The sequence below is a fragment of the Babylonia areolata genome, chromosome 24 (assembly GCF_041734735.1).
Source record: "Babylonia areolata isolate BAREFJ2019XMU chromosome 24, ASM4173473v1, whole genome shotgun sequence".
Lineage (NCBI taxonomy): Eukaryota > Metazoa > Mollusca > Gastropoda > Neogastropoda > Buccinidae > Babylonia > Babylonia areolata.
Window position 1 is genome coordinate 44,288,524 of NC_134899.1, and position 22,091 is coordinate 44,310,614.

General features: G+C 43.2%; 1 protein-coding gene across 1 annotated transcript; it reads left to right on the forward strand.

The window, feature by feature from the left end:
* The first annotated feature begins 335 nt into the window (after window positions 1–335).
* LOC143298642 (uncharacterized) lies at window positions 336–13,436 on the forward strand. The gene is made up of 5 exons (XM_076611521.1): window positions 336–341; window positions 2,576–2,686; window positions 4,705–4,824; window positions 5,609–7,052; window positions 8,346–13,436. Exons 1-5 carry the CDS (start codon window positions 336–338, stop codon window positions 8,747–8,749), a joined length of 2,085 nt encoding a protein of 694 aa, XP_076467636.1. The 3' UTR covers window positions 8,750–13,436.
* The last annotated feature ends 8,655 nt before the right edge of the window (window positions 13,437–22,091 follow it).

Genomic DNA, 22,091 nt, shown 5'->3' on the forward strand with positions numbered 1-22,091 from the left:
CTGCTTTATGGGTACATCACTGAGAGTGTTGGTCAAATTCCCTGAACAACACTGCTGTATCTGTAGTTCTGGGATCTGGCTGATGCTGGGATATATCAGGAAAGGCAGAGCAGAGTACAGTCTTGTCATGTCGTCCCGAACCAAAATGCATCTCCATTGCAACATTAATTCCTTCATCCTCATCCATATTCATAAAAGATACAAGAGGTACACACACACACACACACACACACACACACACACACACACACACACACACGCACGCACACACGCACGCACGCACGCACGCACACACAGATTAAACAACTTGAACACACACTATCACTCTTGGGAAGATGAAGGCAACTTCAAGCTAAGCACTAACTTAGAACTACGTAGTCATTGAAGTTGTGTGGTTTTGTATTAACCAAGAGCGATATGGCTTGGTTGTTGTTTGGTATTTCAGTTTTGGAAACATATCTCCATGATCTATGATCATATAGAATGTATATTTGTTTGCTTTTAGAGGCTGTATAGTGTCTATCATAGTAAAAACAGCAAACGCAAGTGGGGCATGCTGACCCATTGTATACATGACTCCTCCAGTGTGTTGTATAGCCAGTGTCTAAAGGAACTGCACCTTTGTGTTAGCTCAGTTGGGTGGTGCCCACCACTGTGTCCCAGCTGCTGACTGGTCTGTGTCATCCTGCTATACTCTGTGACTCTGGGAGGGCTGAGCTCTGAACACCTTACCCGCTGGTCCTGTTGGTGATGCCAGCATGAGACAGGGTTGAAAAATGGTGGGGTGTGAAGTGACGCCAGCATGAGACAGGGTTGAAAAATGGTGGGATGTGAAGTGACGCCAGCATGACACAGGGTTGAAAAATGGTGGGATGTGAAGTGACGCCAGCATGACACAGGGTTGAAAATTGGTGGGATGTGAAGTGACGCCAGCATGACACAGGGTTGAAAAATGGTGGGATGTGAAGTGACGCCAGCATGACACAGGGTTGAAAATTGGTGGGATGTGAAGTGACGCCAGCATGACACAGGGTTGAAAAATGGTGGGATGTGAAGGGAACGGGTGTGGAATAAAGAGCTACAGGGGACAGGCCAGACAGTAGACAGGACAGTCACTCTCACTCTGTCTTTGTACCACAGCATTGTTGGTGTGATTTGAATCAGGTGTTTTTAGAGCATACCTATCAGCACACATCCACAAGTCAGACAGGTATCTCTCCACACTCTTCATGGGATACGGAAGTATCAACTGATCACACCTGTTTTATGCATCAATAACCTAGTGGTTAAAGCTTTGGACATTCAATCTGAGGGCCCTGGGTTCGAATCTCAGTTTCGGCGACTGGCTGGTAAAGGGTGTAGGTTTTTCCGATCTCCTAGGTCAACATATGAGCAGACGTGCTAGTGCCTAAACCCACCGTGTGTGTATACACATGCAGAAGATCAAACTAGTACACATATTAAAGGTCCTGTAATCCATGTTGGCGTTCGGTGGGTTATAGAAACAAGAAGCTACTCAGCATGCCCACTTCAGAAAACGGAGTAATGCTGCCTAAACAAAAACGGTCATGCATATAAAATGTTACATGTCTGAGTGTGTATGAGTGTGTACGTGTGCCTGAAATCATGATTGAATGACAGGAAACGAATGATGAGCACCGAATGAAAGCCATCAGTTGGCTCTACCCAGGTAGGCATCCTGTCGTGCAAATGACCCCGAGTGTGTAAAGTGCTTAGAGCGTGGTCTCCGATAGGCGCTCTATAAGTATCCATATCAAATCAAATCAAATCAATCCCTCCTTAAACATGCTGTAGGTATTGACCACATTAAACCTGTCTCAATCTCCATTTCTGGCAGTTATGGAATATGGCCTGTGTTTCAGCAAAGTTCCTCTCTGCCCACTTCTTTCGCTGTCTGCCTCATCTCCTGTTTCCACTGCACTGTTCCCTGAAGGATGGTCTTGGTGGTGAGATTAAAAAAGGTCGTTTAAAAAAATCCTACAAAAATACTGCATCAGCCTCCTCCCTCAGCGAAGCAGATTATTCACACATGAAGTTAGCTGTCTTATCAGCAGGAAGAAAGTTACTGCCTTATCTCAGAATGATAAAAAATAGTTATTTGATTTTGATCAGTTAATGTATGTTCTTGAGTCGGGTGAATAGTGCACCCTGAATAGGTGTACACATGTGTGGTATACTTGATATGCTTTATCAATTGTTTTTTTTTCCCTCACAGATGTACTGAAGAGCAAAAACATTCAAACTTACTTTATTGATATGAATAAAACAACCCACGCCAGTGTTTATTAAATTTGACAGTTTACAGTTAAGGGAAGCAATACTCTTGTGCGGATGAATAACTTTGGAAATTTGCTGAGTTTTCTCCCTTAACACTGGATCAAAATATTTCAAAATAAGTAACTTGTAAAGTGGAAATAGAAACTATGTTCTAGACCTACAAAAAAAAAAAAAAAAAAAAAAAGCTGTGAAGAAGAATTTTGGCAAACTCAAGTTAAATCTTCTCGAAAGCACACCATCACATCTCAAACTATCACGTGATTGAAATCGAAACTAGCGGAACTTAACCCGGAAGTTTTCAAAATGGCGACTGGAAGAGCTGAGGAAGACACATCCTGCAGTGTATGCTTTGAACGATTTGAAGGACGTCAACCCAAAATCTTACCGTGTAAACACACGTTCTGCCTTCCTTGTTTAAAGTATTTAGTGGACAGAGAAAGTCAGGTAAGGCAGTGATTACGATGATTGTGTCGATTATCGAATGACCAGGACACTCCACTCCTTTAGATAGACTGAGGGGTCTGCTGTCTTTTGGGAAAGGTGGGGTGGGGTGGGGTGGGGCCGGGGAATGTTCGCTGTTGCAGTGTTGTCCTTTTCTTTCTTTCTTTTTTTTTTTTTAACTAGAAAGAAAAGCACATGCGAAAATGTTTGCAAGCACTTCTCTCTCCTCGAAACCACATCACCGATCACGTGACAGAAACCGAAACTGAAAATTTAATTAAAGCAGGAAACGACACAGAGGCAAATGAAATTCTTCATCACCATCATCATCTCCACCATCATCATCTTCTTCTTCTTAAGAGTTATGCAGGCCTCTGCAACATATATATCCTGATCCTGAAGAGGTATGAGTGAATCATGTAGACCTAAAAGCCTTTCAAACATACCTTTCATTTATGGATGACCAGTTTCACATTTCTTGGGTGTTGCAGCAAAATTCAGTTACGTTTTATCATCAAAACATAACTCGAGAACATCCGTCCCACCACAAGATTGACAATCCTCCACAGATGTCACCATGGAGTGGTTGCCATCAGCACCTCCTTCAAACCAGTCTCTGACCCACCAGTAGGTCTGTCCGTCAGTCTCTCCAGGCAGCATGCCTTTTCCCTGTCACAGAATCTGAGGAGTCCTTTTTCCTCACATAGTCAATGAGGGGAACATGCCTCATCTGGAGACACAGTAACACTGGTCTCAGTGGAAGCCATCAACTCTCAGATAACCTGCCCCACTCCTTATCCCCATCCCCATCACCCCCCACCCATAACACCTCACCCTATCCCATCCATTTTACCAAATCACAACCCATCTTCTAAACACACACATTTGATATTTGATCATCTGGGCAGTAAGAGGGACCCCAGTCTTCGTGTAGAATTCCCCTTTCAAGTATGTTATCATCATCATCAGCATCATCATCATTATCATCATCATCATCATCATCACAGGGGACATCTTAAGGAAAAGACACATTTTTGTTTTGGTTAAGAATATATGTTCAATGTATTTACATGTTTCTATGATTTTTGGTTGCAAATTATACTCTGTAGCACACACACACACACACACATATATATATATATATATATAGATAGATAGATAATATTCATTATATATATATATATATATATAAATTTTTATTATTTTTAAAAATTTTTTATATTTATATCAGTATGAAATGCTGGTCTGGAATGCTTGAAAATTGTTTTCCCTTGTGAATGTCTAATGTTGTGACACTTTTCAGTAAAGGGAATGGGAAATGTGTTTCAGTCCAAGTCCCCTTTGCTATGATACATTTAAGAGTTTAAATTAGAATGCCTCTCCTGCGCCTTCGATTAGTGCAATACAGACAATACAGATATCTGAAGCTTTAACTATATGACATATCTCCACATTTCAGCAGTAACTTTGTTGCTGTCTGTTGTACATGCTCAACAGCAGTTGACTGGCATTTGAACAAAGGAAATATCACAGTATTACCATATTCTACATGAGGTCTCATAGAAACCTTATTCACAACTTTGTACAATTAAAAGATCCTCATTAATAAAAGTATGAAATATCTTGAACATCCTATTGCATAGGCGTTACTAAAAACTGTCAACATTGTGGAAACAAGAATGTTTCCGTCAGGGCTGCCACTGTAGACCCCAGAATGTTAAGAATATGCATCTTTTATCTTAATTCTCAGAGTACAGTTTGACAGAAAACTTCATGGTGAATGTTAGAACAGGTATTTTCTGAAAGATTTCAGGTCAAAATAGGGCAAACAGTGTATGAACTTTATGGCACAAAACAGATTATTGGGAAGATGTGAGAGCTGACCATGTTGTGCACAGAGTGGATCCAGAATCACAGGCAGTGTTGACACTGTCCTTCACTGTCATGTGTGGCTGTGTGTTTCAGACATATGGCACTCATGGACAAAACGTTGAAGAGGAAGGAGAGAGGTCAGCCAGAAGTCTGACGTGCCCCACCTGTCGTCGTGTCATTCCTGTCCCTGCTGGGGGTGTGATGGAATTCCAGGTAGACTATTCTTACTGCAGGTGACAGGCTGGGGGTGTGATGGAATTCCAGGTAGACTATTCTTACTGCAGGTGATAGGCTAGGGGTATGATGGAATTCCAGATAGACTGTTTTTACTGCATGTGACAGGCTGGGGGTGTGATGGAATTCCAGGTAGACTGTTCTGACTGCAGGTGACAGGGTGGGGGTGTGATGGAATTCCAGGTAGACTGTTCTTACTGCATGTGACAGGATGGGTGGAAGCGTGGTGGTGGTGGTGATGATGAATGGAGAGAGTCTGATATATATATATTTTTTTTACTTTTGTTGTGTTTCTCTCATCCCTCTTGTTTTGGATGAAAAGACAAACAGATCATTTTTTTGTACCGAGAAAAATTAATCACCATGTTGCACACAATACTGTTTGTTGATTATGTTGTATTCTTGCAGAAACTTGGAAGTGAGTGTAAATGAATAACAGTTTATGGAACATTTTTAAACTTACAGAATATAATGCTGAATAGAACAAGACAGTTTGTATTTTATTGAAATGTATTGTATTGCTCTTTTGTCACAGATTTCTCTGTGTGAAATTCAGGCTACTCTCTCCAAGTAGAGTGTGCTGCTACAGTGAGAACACCACTCCCCTTTGTTTTTCTGATTGTGTTTTGCATGCAAGTGTATTTGTTTCCTATCAAAGTGGATTTTTCTTCAGAATTTTGTCTAAGACAACCCTTTGTGATGGTGTATGTGTCTGTGTGTGCATACACACTACATGTGTGTGTTTGTGTTTTCTGGTCTGCAGACAAACTTTAACCTGGACACTGACTGCAGAAAGGAAGATCCTCTACCTGTGCTGTGCGATGTGTGTGATGGAGATCAGAAAGCCCAGTTCCAGTGCTGCAAATGCCAGAAGAACTTCTGCTCTAAGTGTCGACGCTCCCATGACATGTTCTGCCAGGGACTTCAAGTGGCAGTGCTGCAGGACCCCTCAGACACAACCAGCGCAGCACAGAGCCCAACAAGCTGTCAGGTGGAAGAGCAGCTGAAGATGGTTGACGATACATTGAAGAAACTGACAGAAGAAGAGTGTCAGCTGAACCAGGAGAGAAGAGCCATGGACAACAGCATCAATGTTCGCTACAGCACTCTGCTGCGCCATGCTGCCGATGCACGTGACGCCTGTCTGGTCAGTCTGAGAGAGGAGTGTGACGCTATGACTGAGCAGCTTCACTCCAGCATGACAGAAGCGCGGCAAACAAGGAACACGCTTCAGCAACAACTGTCACCATCACAGCCAGCTCCTGTGTCAGCGGCCCAGCTCAGAGCGGCACTGTTCCTGCAGGGAGAAGCTCAGATGATCCTGAACAGGAAGCTGGACAGTGCTGCACTGCTCAGACATCAGGTGGAAGACAATACTCTCCTGATGATCAACACTCTGCAGTTGTTCGTAGGGAAAGTCGTCAAGTCCACCCAGTCTTCAGACCCTTCCCACAGCAAGGCAGCTTCAGGATCACCGAGCTTTCAGGCTGACCCGGAAACTGTGTCATCAGTGGGGACGCATCCAAGAAACATGGATGATCTGTACAAGAAGTTTGAAGATTTGGCGGGTCGGGTCACCGCACTGCAGTCTACCAACACTCTGCTTACACAACATGTGACTGTGCTGAGTAACACCAACAACAAGCTGTCATCAGAGCAAAACACTATACAAAGAGAAGTGACAACTCTGAAAGATCAGAATGTGAAACTGACCACTGACCAGGCCGCCCTGCAGAGAGAGATGGCAGCCCTGAGAGATAAAAACGTCATTGTTCACCAGGACCTGGCTGGGTTAACAGCAGGAAAGGACAAAGTGAGTGCAGACCTGGCCAAGCTTCACAATGACGTGGTCTCCATGCAGACAGAGGTTTCCATGCAGCAGACGGACATCATCCAACTGAAGGCTGATCATGGTGCTGTTGACTCCAAGCTCACCAGTGTCCAGACAGACATCACAGCTTTACAGGCAGACAATGCCATCACAAAGAATGATGTCAGCCAGCTGAAGACCGACTGCAGTGAGCTGAAGTCAGACATGGCCAAGGTCCACAGGAGCATTTCTGATGTTGAAGGAGGCTACTCTGCCCTGCAAACTGACATGACAGCATCAAAAAACCAGGTTGTCTCCCTGGAGCAGAAGATGAAGTCAGTCCAAGATTCATTGCAAGACAACATGAAGGCACTGACTACTCTGGAAACCCGATTTGGTGAGTGACACTCTCTGTCAGTATTTGTGTCCATGTCACTGTCTGTGTCTTTATCTGTGGTGGTGATTCTTCATGTTCAAGAACAATTTTATTGAAAGACAGTGTATGGACTTAGTCACTACTTTCCGGATTTTGAGGCCACTTTGGGGACAGTTGGAATCTGTTGTTGACACTGATGTTGATGTTGATGCTGCCCTGTGCCAGTGCGTGGTGGAAGCTTGTCAAGTGAGGGTTGACCAGTGTGGGCGGTCAGCAGCTGCATCTTCCAGTTCCTGTGGCTGGATGTTGCAACACCGGAGGTTGGTGTTGACGGTGTCTTTCTACCATTTGTGTGGTCGGCCCCAGGTTCTCTTCCCAGTGGCAAGCTGTCCATACAAAAGTGTTGAGGACATGTGGTACTGCTCCATCCTGATGACACTAGAGCCTTGATGAGCATTGCTTCAGTGCTTCAAACAGGACTGGGCAAGGAAGTAGGTGGGCTACCTGCCTGTTGGAACACCCAGTTGTTCATCACCAACATTTGATGAACCTCAGAGAATCCTCCACAAGTAAGGTACAGTGTCTGGTTGGAACCCCAAAGTGATGTCTTTGTCATCCTGGGAGGACACATCAGGTTTGGATAGTCACTAATGGTAAATTTGGAATGTCAGATCCCATGCTGCATTGTTTGACCAGTCAAAGAAGGGGATCACTGTGGACAGTCATGTCCACCTGCATTGAACTCTGTTTCAAGTATTTCTCACAAAGTTTGAATAAGTTTTAATGCAGACTGGATTGATGATATAGAGTAACTGAGTAAAATTTGTTGAAATTACAGCTTGTTTTGACTTTGACTGGAATCAATATGACAGCCACTGAAAAAGTGACACAAGCGCAGAATTTTTGTCTTTGTTTTTTAGTATGATGCACTGTGTACTTCTTATGCTCTTGGATAGATTTGAATAGGATATATACGTGTTTGTGTTCATGTGTGTTTGTCATATGTTTATGCATAATTTTATGTTGGAGAGAAATTACATAATAGTCAAACACAGTGTTTCTTTAATAATCTTTCCCATCTAATATTTTCCTTCCAGCAACAGCAGACACACAAAGCACATTTCATGTGTGTGTTGGATAGAGAGAGAGACTGACTGACTGTGTGTTGGAGAAAGAGAGTTGTTCTGTTCTGTTCATGCATGCACTCAACAATTGTTTGTGCTGACAATGTTTGAGAGACCTTACATCACAGCCACATTTAGAAATACATGATGCTTCTTTAATAACCTTTCATCCCCATTATTTTCCTTCCAGTGACAGCCAACACCCAAATTGCATTCCATGCAAATCTGTCAACTGCGCTGACCACCAACCAGGAGCAGACCTTGATCTGTGACAATGTCAAGAGCAGTGTGGGGGGTGGCTATGACCCCAACACAGGGCAGTTCACCGCTCCACTGCATGGTGTCTACTGCTTCATGGCCAACACAAGTCCCAATGATGCTGATGCAAATAAAAGAGCTAGACTTGCCATAGTGTTAGATGGTGAAACAAAAAGTTATGTGTTTTCCAAGGGCAAAAACTGGTCAACAGGGCACACCGTGGTGAAGATGAAGGCTGGCCAGAGGGTGTGGCTGAGAACCTATGATGGAGAATACACATTCAGTCGTGGGTTCTGGACCACTTTCACTGGAATGCTGCTGAAGGCTGATGCCTGAAGAACTGAAGCAGCTGTCAGATGTGTTCATAGTCACTCCTAACTTCAGTGATAACAGAGTGGCAGCATGATTGTGGGGGTAAAATGGAAAATGTTTGTTTTGTTTTTTTGTTGTTGTTGCGGACTTCCATCACACTCAATTTCATTATAGAGTTTTTAGTTAAGAAGTAGGACCCACAGGCACCCTCTTTCTCACTGAGGATCAGACCCTTGTCTGATAGTTTAGCCTGGTAACATGAGAATAGTCATCCTGGCCCAGTTAGGGGCCTTAGATACTACTGGGATAGGTCTCATCATAGACATTCTTGTTAGAAACATCTTCTCTTTTCCATTAATGAGAATTACAAGACAGATATTGCTGTCTTTCTCTAAGCTTATTTTTGGGTTCACAGACATCTCAACTGTTTGAATCCTAGAGCACATGAGATGTGGGCCTTTGTCACTTCAATCGCTTTTAAGCACTCTGTGCCTTCTGGTTGTCTTAGAAGCCCCTCATCAATTTCTTCCATAGGGATTTCCAGGGCTGATGGTACCAAAGGGATTTCCTTTGTTGCGGCAAACACAGCTGTTACTGTTACAAAGGCTCCCAATGCAAACCAGTTGATGTTGCCCTCCTCCTTTTACTTGGTACAGTATATGACACCAGAAGGAGTTTGCATTTTACTCGCTGTTCAGTGATACTCAACATATAAAACTTAAATGCCCGCCCATCCATCATTGCGATCACTACTGTGGTTCACAGTGTTGGCCATGAGTCATCGCTTGTCGCCGTTAACAGTGTTTGTTTGGTTAGAGATGGGTCTCTTTCCATTGTGTTGCTGCGAAATTTGACCAAACAGAGCAAACCAACAGTTTGCATCATTTTGTCGATAAATGCATCAGTTTGTATATATCATCAAACAGGGAGTCTAATTCAAACACCTTGTCTACTTTGAGATGGGGATCAAACAAATTAATTTTTCTTTTGTCCAAATCCACCAGTTTTAATTTTATGAGATTTTAACTTTCCTGCAGTTTCAGCATGAATGAGTTTTACTTCAGCACTGCAATGATTCTGTCCCATAGTATCAGCATGGATGACAGTTTAGCCCTGCAATGATTTTGTCCCTGTATGGACTTTTTGCAATATGGAAGTGGATGTCTCCATTATGTAAAATGTCTTGTCATCCATTCTTGCAGTTTTGCGTGCATCAAATTTAAAAATTGAACTTGTGAGGGGCGGTATTGCCACAACTCATGATATTCTCATTCTTCTGCCATTCTTTATCCTTGATTAAATCTTTGAAGGGGTTTTCCGTACATGCCATGGTTATATTCAACAATGTTTTATGTGACATAATTTTGTGTGACGTTTTTTGGGTGTTTGACTTTGGTTTTTGATAATTCCTGAAGAGAGAGCTCGGGATGATGCCGACAGCATGTGGTGCAGCCGAGTACAAAATAACAATTGATAATGCAGGAAGCTAGTGGAGGTCTGTACTATGGTTACAGTGACCAGTGGAGGTCTGTGCTGTGGTTACAGTGACCAGTGGAGGTCTGTGCTGTGGTTACAGTGACCAGTGGAGGTCTGTGCTGTGGTTACAGTGACCAGTGGAGGTTTGTGCTGTGGTTACAGTGACCAGTGGAGGTCTGTGCTGTGGTTACAGTGACCAGTGGAGGCCCGTGCTGTGGTTACAGTGACCAGTGGAGGTCTGTGCTGTGGTTACAGTGACCAGTGGAGGTCTGTGCTGTGGTTACAGTAATCAGTGGATGTTTGTGCTGTGGTTACAGTGACCAGTGGAGGTCTGTGCTGTGGTTACAGTGACCAGTGGAGGTCTGTGCTGTGGTTACAGTGACCAGTGGAGGTTTGTGCTGTGGTTACAGTGACCAGTGGAGGTCTGTGCTGTGGTTACAGTGACCAGTGGAGGTCTGTGCTGTGGTTACAGTAATCAGTGGAGGTCTGTGCTGTGGTTACAGTGACCAGTGGAGGTTTGTGCTGTGGTTACAGTGACCAGTGGAGGCCTGTGCTGTGGTTACAGTAATCAGTGGAGGTCTGTGCTGTGGTTACAGTAATCAGTGGAGGTCTGTGCTTGCTTTTATTCTAATCTGGTTGTTGCCTGCGGTTTATTGCTAGACATGTGGCCATCTTTACTGAACAGAACTCAATGTGAACCCAATGAATCATAAGCCGGATAAAAATCAGAACATTGAAATATTGTGACTCTTGTATGTGAGGAGGCAATTGAAGCACCAAAGTTCGTATTGTTTGTGAAATTTCACATGGCATATTGTCACAAAGATTAGAGCGAGATTCAGATAGAGAAATCTCTGAGAGGACTGTTTTATTATTATTATTATTATTATTATTATTATTATTAAGTTTTTATGTCAAATTTGAAGTGTATTGAGTGGAAATCCAAGGTTTGTTGTTGGCAAAAATTTTAATCTCTCTGACTGGTACAACACAGTCTTCACAAAATTTTATGTATTCGGTAACGGTATCAGCCAGTTCACACACATTGTCCGTGGCCTCAACAGACACATTCCAGTCCGTACATTCGAAACACCCTCTTAAAGTGTCAATGGAGTCAGCTGACCAGTCACACACTGACACTTTCACAGGCGGCTGACGTTTAACTAGAGGCCTATATCTTGGCAACAAATGGGTTAGGCTGTGGTCAGAATGTCCAAGGGGTGGTAGCTGCACAGAAGAATAGGCATCGGGTACACAGGAGTAAAACAAGTCAATTGTCTTGTTCTCATGGGTTGGAACATGCAGGTAAAAAATTGGAAGTGTCTTTTCAAGGAGAGCAGTCATTAAAATCTCCGGTTAAAAGTTTCAAAGAGTCAGGTGCCTTTGTCTCAAGATCGTGCACGTGGCTGGCGACTGCGTTCTCTGCTTCACTTGCACTGGCTTTGGGGTTAATATATACAACTGTCAGGTGCACGTAAGAAAATTCCCGTGGCAAGTAGTATGGCCTAATTCCAAGGGTCATGAACTCTAACACAGGTGAGCATTCCTTGTATGTGACAGTGACATTGTTTGGGTGACACCATTGTTGATAAAAACACCCACCCCACCTCCCCCTTCTTCCCCGCATCTTCAGTCCTATCCCCCCCCGAATAAAGTAGAACTTCCCCGCATCTTCAGTCCTATCCCCCCCCCCCCGAATAAAGTAGAACCACCCAAAGACACTTGTTCATCAGCAATAAAACTGTCCAGCCACGTTTCTGTAAAACACATTAAACTACACGTTTTAAAATCAGTAGAGGAGACAACATTGGCCGAAAGTTCGTTTATTCTGTTTCTTAGAGATTGCACATTGCCCTCGATCACAGTCGGTAAGTAGGGTTTATATTTCATGACCTTATTTCTGGCTCTGACACCTCTCTTCCGACCTCGTCTGCGGGGCTTCACCTCCTTTGGAAGATCGAGACAAGGTTGGATCTTAGACAACGCAGAAAACCGAAGCTGTAGCATGTCCGCCATGTTGAAATGGGTGGGCGCGGCAAGCCAGTCATGGTTGACACTGGTCTTTTGGCTAAAACAGCCCCACACAGACAGGAGCAGCAGCAGCAGGCACACCATAGCACGCTTGGCACGTTTTGGGAACATGGTGTAAGTCCATGATCTGCAATCACACAGAATGTAGAATCCTTTGCTTTCAGAGGCTGGACAATGTCCGTTAATACCCCCTTCTCTCTCTCTCTCTCTCTCCACACACACACACACACACACACACACACACACACATATATATATATATATATATATATATATATATATATATATATATCAGTGCATCAGTGCTCATCTGTTTACCTCGGAAATACTGAAATTGTTCTTGTCTTGCCTTGTCTCTCTAACATCGCTCCACCTACTTATGTATGAATGCACATAGGTCAAGGTATGTGGAGGGGAGGGAGACAGAGGCGGTGGGTGGGTGGGTGTCCACACGCGCGCGTGTTTTTTGTGTCTGCTATTTCAATCTTTCTTTTCCTTTCTCATTTTTTCTTAATTTGTTAAAATGTCTGCGAATCATCACGTTATGAAATTATCCCGGTGTGTGCATGTTTCTTTAAGCATCATCAGTGCTATGTTTGATATCCCCGTCTGATTCAGAACCACAGTGCTCCGAGCAATAGGAACGGAAGGACAGCGAATGCATTCGTGAGTCCTTGACTGCACTAGTGACTCCTTGAATGCATTCGTGAGTCCTTGAATGGCGTTAGTGAGTCATTGAATGCATTAACGTGTCCTTAGTCCTTGAATGCATTAGTGAATCCTTGAATGCATTAGTGAATCCGCATTAGTGAGTCCTTGAACGCATTAGTGAGTCCTTGAACAAACACTCCGAGGAACAAGTTACACAATTATGTAAGTCTTAACAATATTATGAGCGCATACGTAGGTTTGTCTGTATGGTAGGACTTGAAACACCTGCAGAAAAAGAAACAAGCAATGCGTTCGACCACGTCTAAACACACACACACACACACACACATACACACATACACACACACGACACACGCACACACACAACACAGACACACATACACACAACACCCACCCACACACACAACACACACACACACACCCAAGACACACACACACACACACACACACCCCAAGACACACACACACATAGAGAACGCACACACACACACACACACACACACACACACACACACACACACACACAGACACACACACACACACAACACACACACACACACACACACACACACACACACACACAAAACGCGCGCGCGTGTCTGTATGTGTGTTAGGTGTGGCTGGGTGTTATTCGCGTTGTGAATGGACGGAGGGAGCGGAAGGTTGGTACAATGGTGACATAATTAATCCATGGACAAAATCATGTGTATGTATGGATCTGTGTGCTTGTGTGTGTGTGTGTGTGTGTGTGTGTGTGTGTGTGGTAATACTACTACTAATAATAATGTACATTTATATAGCGCCCTTTTTCTTTAAGAGCTCAGGGCGCTTTACATGAAAGAAAAATATTACAAGTTTACAAACACACTCTCACCTTCCCACTCACGTTTTCTTTAATTGGGAATCTTTTACACCCAGTATTCTTTTACTTCTAAGTGTTATGGGGAAATTAGTAAATTTGTTGTGCTTCGGTGTATCATTTTGCCATATATTCAGCTCGGGTTATTGCTTCAATTTTGTTTCTTTGTTATGAAAAAATAATGTCTGATTAGTCTGTAAATTTCCCTAACATTCTTGTGGGGATGGAAATGAGACGTAATTGTGATGTAGCCTGACTGGTGCTGTTTCTATTATTTGGAACTAGTGGGTATTGAAATAATGTTATTGCCGTTAGTAGTTAGTCGCAATGGACGCTTGAGACTTTGTGTTGGTTTACCCCTTTTATTATTTGGGAAAGCTATAATAAACAGTTCAAATACTTTAAACGGCGATAGCTTTAGTACGCTGGTGGCTTATGTAAAAAGGTTATCGACTTGCTGTTTTGTTTGCTGTAATGTATATTGCTTAAGGAGGGGCAGGGGGAGGGGGTGTACTGTTTGTAACCTGTAAAAGAGGCATGGTCTTCAGAGACGTGTGAGTGGTTTGTTTACAGATTTCCCTGTGACTCTTCCCCTCGTGCCACTGCATTCAACGGAACTCGAGGATCGACACTGGAACAGTCTTCGTTCCCCTTCCAGTTGTCCTCTTCAGTTTTCCTCACTCCCGCTCCCACTCCACACTTTCAGCGCCCTTTCTCACTCTCCCTCTCCCACTCCACACTTCCAGCGCCCTTTCTCACTCTCCCTCTCCCACTCCACACTTCCAGCGCCCTTTCCCACTCTCCCTCTCCCACTCCACACTTTCAGCGCCCTTTCCCACTCTCCCTCTCCCACTCCACACTTCCAGCGCCCTTTCCCACTCTCCCTCTCCCACTCCACACTTTCAGCGCCCTTTCCCACTGTCCCTCTCCCACTCCACACTTCCAGCGCCCTTTCCCACTGTCCTTCTCACTCCATCCAACTGTAACCCCCAGGTCTACAAATGACATCCATCTTCAACCGTCGGGTGAAGTTCGCGCCAGGTGGACTCTGGCGGTGTCACTGAGATGAACTGGTGCCGCAACTGACTCAATTAAATTACGAAGTGTTGAATCTGAAATGGAACTGTGCTTTAGTTAGATGGGGTTAGTCTTTGTGTGTTTGATTTATTTAGGGTGATCACAAGTAAAGAACTGAGCTGAACGTTTCTGTGTCAGTCTGCAAAGGATGGACGCACAAAACTGTAAGTTAGTAATCTTGGCACTTCAGTGAGCGGTCGTTTTACAGGCTGTGTGTAGACTCGCATCTGTATTCGCTCCCCGACAGAGAGAGAGAGAGACGGAGAGACAGAGACGGGCAGAGAGCGTGAGAGACAGACAGAGGAAGAGAAAGAGAGAGAGATAGAGTATTCACGCAGTTACGGAAAAAGAAAGGATTAACATATTTCAGTCTTTAACATTATTGCGAACATTCCTTCACAAACCAAAACTATACTCACTGTACAGACTCATCCCAACTACAAGTACACCTGTCCATTAATAATGAAACAACTGTCACCTATAAACACACCCCCTTTCATCGTTATCGAATCCCTATCATTATCATTATAATTATTATTAGTCTACGATGACCAGTAATCCCGAAATATATCTGTGCTGTATAGGTTATCTTTCCCCAGATTCCTAACAGTTTTTTTCCCCCGCAAAAATAACACATGGAACTCTCTTAAAACTTGAACAATCCCAAAACAACGCTAAAACAATGTAAAGAGATGCCGACCATTGTATTTAAATATAACTTGGAAAACTTAACTGCTAGAACAAAACAAACAATGGGCGCCGGCTGGATTAACCCCCAATATTTTATGTTCAGTAATCTAACTTTTAAAAACAAAATATCCAAAACATATCAAGGCTTTCCAACACCTAATTCAATATCTGGCTAAACTGTTTTTTTCTTCCCATGGTGTATACACCCAAATACATACTTTACTTTCCAATCAACATCAAGACGAATACGCTTTGCAAAAAAATCACGAAACAATTGAATGTGTCCAAATGCAAATACGCAGAAACAATCGATTTTCATCACATCAATATAAACAGCTATGCACAATATAAAACATAGTAACATACTAATACCGAGGAATAAAATCTTCTAGCATCAGTGACAAAATAAAAGTAAAATATTTTCACATACCTGCTTTTCTTGCCACAACTGACTCACACACTCGGCACATACTTCCTTCTACAAGAGATGAGCACTGATTGACTCCCCGCCCTTTCCTCTGGCACCGTAGGGCGTGGTTCATGAAATTACTACACCTCATGATTATTCATTAGGCCCATTCCATTTTACTTTTATTGACTAACCAAACGTTCTTTTCCACAGATTCCAGAGCACATACAATTAAAACCGATATCCTATTCTTTCCATGTACATTATTCAAATCTCAACCAAGAATGTCTTACAAATGATAAACAAAATAACCCGGACTATTTCTTAAGATTTATCGGACAGTCTCCTCCTCCGCGAGAAACCCCCACGAAAAGATAGCGTCCTTCCATCCCAGAGCAGCTAACGGTAATTAATCCTGTTCACACAGTAACGAGAACTGACAACCTGGAAAGGCTCTGTCCCACCAAACAACTAACTGCATGTAAATACATCACGGCAGCGCTTGAAAACACTAGATGGCCTGCCTTCGGTTCACACACCATGATGGCCACACAAGTACTAATACAGAGTAGGAACATGCATCACAATAAAACACAAGAACAAACTTAATACTCGTACGCCGTGTAAGGGTGTACATAAGAATGAAGCAACAACAAAGTAAATCGTACATACTGAACTGTACATACTCTGGGAGTGAAGAGGTTAATTATTGCAAAAAAGAAAAAAAAAAGTGTTAAAACACCTTCAATGTTCTCTCTCTCTCTCTCTCTCTCTCTCTCTCTCTCTGTGTGTGTGTGTGTGTGTGTGTGTGTGTGTGTGTGTGTGTGTGCGTGTGTGTGTATCTGTCTTCTGTATATCATGTTTTACTTCTGTGTTTCTCTCTCCGTATCACTTTGTCTGTATGCCTGTTCCTTTCTTTCTCTGTCTGTCTGTGTGACCCCCCCCCCCCCACCCCCCCTAAAAACCCCCAACCAACAACAACAACTCGCTGGGTTATATAGAAACTGAATCCCGTTGAATGTTTCTTTTCTGTTTTCTATCCCGATCCTCCCCAAACAACATGATTAAAAAAAAATCTGTCCATGCCCATAGGTAAAAAATAAAAATAAAATTAAAAAGGGACAAAGTTCCAACGTTGATCGCTTTAGATTTTTGTTTTTCCCTTTCGAATCCATCCCACACGATTTATTTGTAGCATCGGCAAACTATGATAGCATTAATCATGTTCTATGTCTTATTGTGTGCTGTTTGTGATTAACTGCGTCTTTTTATCTCTCTCTCTCTCTCTCTCTCTCTCTCTCTCTCTCTCTCTCCTCCCCCCCCCCCTCCCCCCATTAAATTTTGCGTTCTGAACAGTTCTTTGTTGTTTGCAGATGCATTCTTAGCCATTTCTGACAAATAATATCAACACTTGATATGTACTACATACAATTAACGTGGTGCAGCGCAGACGTTCAGTCAGTTATAGTCAGTCTGTCTGTCTGTCCGCCTGACTAAATGTCTGGCTATTTGCATGTCTGTCTGTCCTTGTCTGTCTGTCTGTCCATTTTTCTGTCATATGTCTGTCAGCCTCTTTCTCTCTCCGTCCGTTAGGTCTGTATGTCTGTAAATTCATCCGTCTGTCCTTCTGTCTATCTGTCTGTCTGTCTGTCTGTCTGGATAGTTTATCTTTCTGTCTGTCCATCTGTCTTGCATGTTGGTCTGCCTGTTGGTCTGCCCCTTTACAGTCCGTCCGCCCCTTAGTTTCGCATTGCATTGTATTGCATTGCATTGTATTGTATTGTATTGTATTGTATTACTCATTGTCGCAACGTATATCTCTGCATGGAATTCGGGCTACTTACGCCAGGGAGAGTGTATCGCTTCTGGGAGAGTGTATTGCTACAGGGAGAGTGTATCGCTACAGGGAGAGTATCGCTACAGGGAGAGTGTATCGCTACAGGGAGAGTGTAGAGTGTATTGCTACAGGGAGAGTGTAGAGTGTATCGCTACAGGGAGAGTTTATTGCTACAGGGAGAGTGTATCGCTACAGGGAGAGTGTATCGATACAGGGAGAGTATCGCTACAGGGAGAGTGTAGAGTGTATCGCTACAGGGAGAGTTTATTGCTACAGGGAGAGTGTATCGCTACATGGAGAGTGTATCTCTGCAGGGAGAGTGTATCGCTACAGGGAGAGTGTAGAGTGTATTGCTACAGGGAGAGTGTATCGCTACATGAAGAGCGTAGAGTGTATTGCTACAGGGAGAGTGTATCGCTACAGGGAGAGTGTATCGCTACAGGGACAGGGAGAGTGTATCGCGTATTGGTATACGGAGAGTGTATCGCTACAGGGAGAGTGTATCCATATAGGGAGAGTGTATATCGCTACAGGGAGAGTGTATCGCTACAGGGATAGGGAGAGTGTATTGCTACAGAGAGAGTGCATTGCTACAGGGAGAGTATCGCTACAGGGAGAGTGTGTTGCTACAGGGAGAGTGTATCGTTACAGGGACAGGGAAAGTGTATTGCTACAGGGAGAGTGCATCGCTACAGGGACAGGGAGAATGTAACGCTACAGGGAGAGTGTATCACTACAGGGACAGGGAGAGTGTATCGCTACAGGGAGAGTGTATCACTACAGGGACAGGGAGAGTGTATTGCTACAGGGAGAGTGTATCGCTACAGGGACAGGGAGAGTGTATTGCTACAGGGAGAGTGTATCACTACAGGGACAGAGAGAGTGTATTGCTACAGGGAGAGTGTATCGCTACAGGGACAGGGAATGTATTGCTACAAGGAGAGTGTATCACTACAGGGACAGGGAGAGTGTATCGCTACAGGGAGAGTGTATCACTACAGGGACAGGGAGAGTGTATTGCTACAGGGAGAGTGTATCGCTACAGGGACAGGGAGAGTGTATTGCTACAGGGAGAGTGTATCACTACAGGGACAGAGAGAGTGTATTGCTACAGGGAGAGTGTATCACTACAGGGACAGGGAGAGTGTATTGCTACAGGGAGAGTGTATCGCTACAGGGACAGGGAGAGTGTATTGCTACAGGGAGAGTGTATCACTACAGGGACAGAGAGAGTGTATTGCTACAGGGAGAGTGTATCGCTACAGGGACAGGGAATGTATTGCTACAAGGAGAGTGTAGCGCTACAGGGACAGGGAGAGTGTATCGCTACAGGGAGAGTGTATCGCTACATTGACAGGCAGAGTGTATCGCTACATTGACAGGCAGAGTGTATCGCTACATTGACAGGGAGAGTGTATCGCTACAGGGACAGGGAGAGTGTATTGCTACAGGGAGAGTGTATTGTTACAGGGACAGGGAGAGTGTATCGCTACAGGGAGAGTGTATCGCTACATTGACAGGCAGAGTGTATCGCTACATTGACAGGGAGAGTGTATCGCTACAGGGACAGTGAGAGTGTATTGCTACAGGGAGAGTGTATTGTTACAGGGAGAGTGTATCGCTACAGTGACAGGGAGAGTGTATCGCTACAGGGATAGGGAGAGTGTATCGCAACAGGGAGAGTGCATTGCTACAGGGAGAGTGTATTGCTAGAGGGAGAGTGTATTGCCGTTCTTTCTTTTTTTTCTGCCGGAAAGTGCATTTGTTTACCAGTCAAAAAGTACTTTTCTACAGATAACCCTTTCGTTGTCGTGGGTTCTTTTACGTGCATTAAGTGCGTGCTATACACGGGACCGCGGTTTATCGTCTCATTCTAATGATTAACGTCCACACCACCTCTCAAGGTTCTAGTGGAGGGGGAGAAAATACAATCGATTGTCGGATTCGAACCTTTCGTTCAGATTGTCTCGATTCCTGAGCACACTTTACGAGAAGGCCACTACTCCACTATGTATCCATCTGTCACTATGTGTGTTTGTTTGTCCCTCTTTCTGTCTGTCTGTATACAAAATGCATGTTCCTCTCTCTCTCTCTCTCTCTCTTCTTCTTCTTCTTCTTCTTCTTCTTATCTCCTCTCCATACTCTTCCCCACCACCACCCAGTTCGCCCCCCAGCAAGCAAATTACAGGCTGTATTCACTGACTGTGGTATTCATTCGAACAACCTGACCTTGCATGGAAACGAACTACAAATATTCTGTTTGGAGACTGCTTTGATGTTGATTTCGTTGTCAATAAAAGCTAAGTATGTCACCTACTACCCTGGAAAAAAGACACATTTCCACGCACTACGCACCACCTCCCTCACTTTCCTTCTTGTCGTCTCCATAAAACCGGTTGTGCAGGCTCATTTTAAACGTGAACAGAAAAGAAAGAAAGAAAGCAAAGGGAGGAGATTTCTATCAATATCAAAGCGGCCAGGGCTTTATGTCGGAAAAAAAAGTTATTTTATTTCAATTGCACATAGTTCGGAGATTTCTATCAATAATTGTGAAGGCAGCCGGGGATTTACGTCGGAAAAAAAAGTTATTTCATTTTAATTACACATGTTTCTGTTGCTTTTTTTTTTCTTTTCCTGAAACCAAATTCTCTCTCTGTCTCTCTCTGCCTTTCTATCTCTCCCCCTCTCTCTCCCTCTCTGTCTCTCTCTCCCTCCCTCTCTCTCTCCCTCTCTGTCTCTCTCTGTCTCTCTCTGTCTCTGTCTCTCTCTCTCTCCCCTTCGCTGTCTAGTCCAGCTTCGCTAACTTTATTCTTTCTTTCTCTCATTCATCCGTCTGTAATTCTTCTCCTTTAATCAAATATTTTCCTCGAACAATTTGTAGATTGTCTTTTATGAGGAAAGGGTGAAAACAGGTCGTTTTGTGTTAATCCTTTTCCCATCAATTAAAAAAAAAAAAAAAATTGAACTTTAAATCGAACTCAAATTCGAAATCGACTTCTCTCTCTGTCTCTCTCTCTTTCTCTCCAATGTATTGTGCGTGCATGTATGCATAAAATGTGTGGAAGTGTACACGTTTGCACGTTCGCGTATGTACACCGTGGTTGTGTGTGTGTGTGTGTGTGTGTGTGTGTGTGTGTGTGTGTGTGTTACAATAGTGGAATGGTGATGCTTTTATTGGGCATGCTATGACTTTTGCTGCGCGTTTTTCATTCATTTATTTTAAGAATAATAGTTCGTTTATTTATTGTTTTATGCGAATGCTATATTTGACTTTTCTGCTTGTAACCCATAAGCTATGTACCGCACATTTCACCACACTTGATTTCTCTGTCAAAGATAATTCAGTGATTCTGATTCCGAATCTTTATTCCCACAAAGCATTTCAAAGATTTCCATTTGACACACGTACATTAAGCGCTCCAGGGGCTGTTTTCCAGTGGCATAATTTTATTTTGACATGTACATACCTGCCATGTAGTGTAAGCTATGTGCTGGACTAACACTCAAGCGCTAATGTATTATCCCCAGAAATGAATTTTACCTATTTAGGGCCTGCTTTTCTCTGTCAGGTCGTCTCTCTCTTTCTTATGTTTGCTTAACTCACTCAGTACGGCCAGTCCTCTCTTCTCCTCTACACAGACCCCTCGTATGTCCAGTGGGTGTCTGAATGACCCAACCTTTAGCTTCCGTCGTCAGAATCGTGGTATTTTTTGTCAATATTTTGATGATGGTAACTGGGGTGAAACGCTGTTAACGTCGTCTCTTTCGCCGTTCGTATGGAGAGAGTTAAAGATTGTGCAAATGGAAGATTTTAGACTGCCGTAAAAAGCTTACCAAATGTTCCATGACTTAGCTGTACTGGGTATATAAAAAGAACCGGGTAACAAACGTGTGCGTTAATTTGTTTAAATACTGGTTGAACACGTATGATTAAATCAGGAAATGGGTTGTGAAGTCGGTTTTGTAAGCGCTTTTCAGCAACGTTTTTTTTTTTAGAGTGTATGTGGAAAGACTGGAATCACATACTCGCTAAACAGAGGCTGTAATTGTAGATAAGTTGTACAAAGACGGGGCTTCAATTTCTGAGCCTGTTTCGGTCTGTGTTGCGTGACAGGGAACCGTTTACAGATCTGAGTGATAGGATACCTGCGAAAAATTGATAATTGATGAAGCAAATTATTATTATTGTTATTATTATTATTATTATTATTATTATTATTATTATTATTATCATTATTATTAGCATTTACGCCTAATCTTGAAAACAAGCCCTAGGCGTTTACAGATTTTTATTTTATTTTATTTTATTTTATTT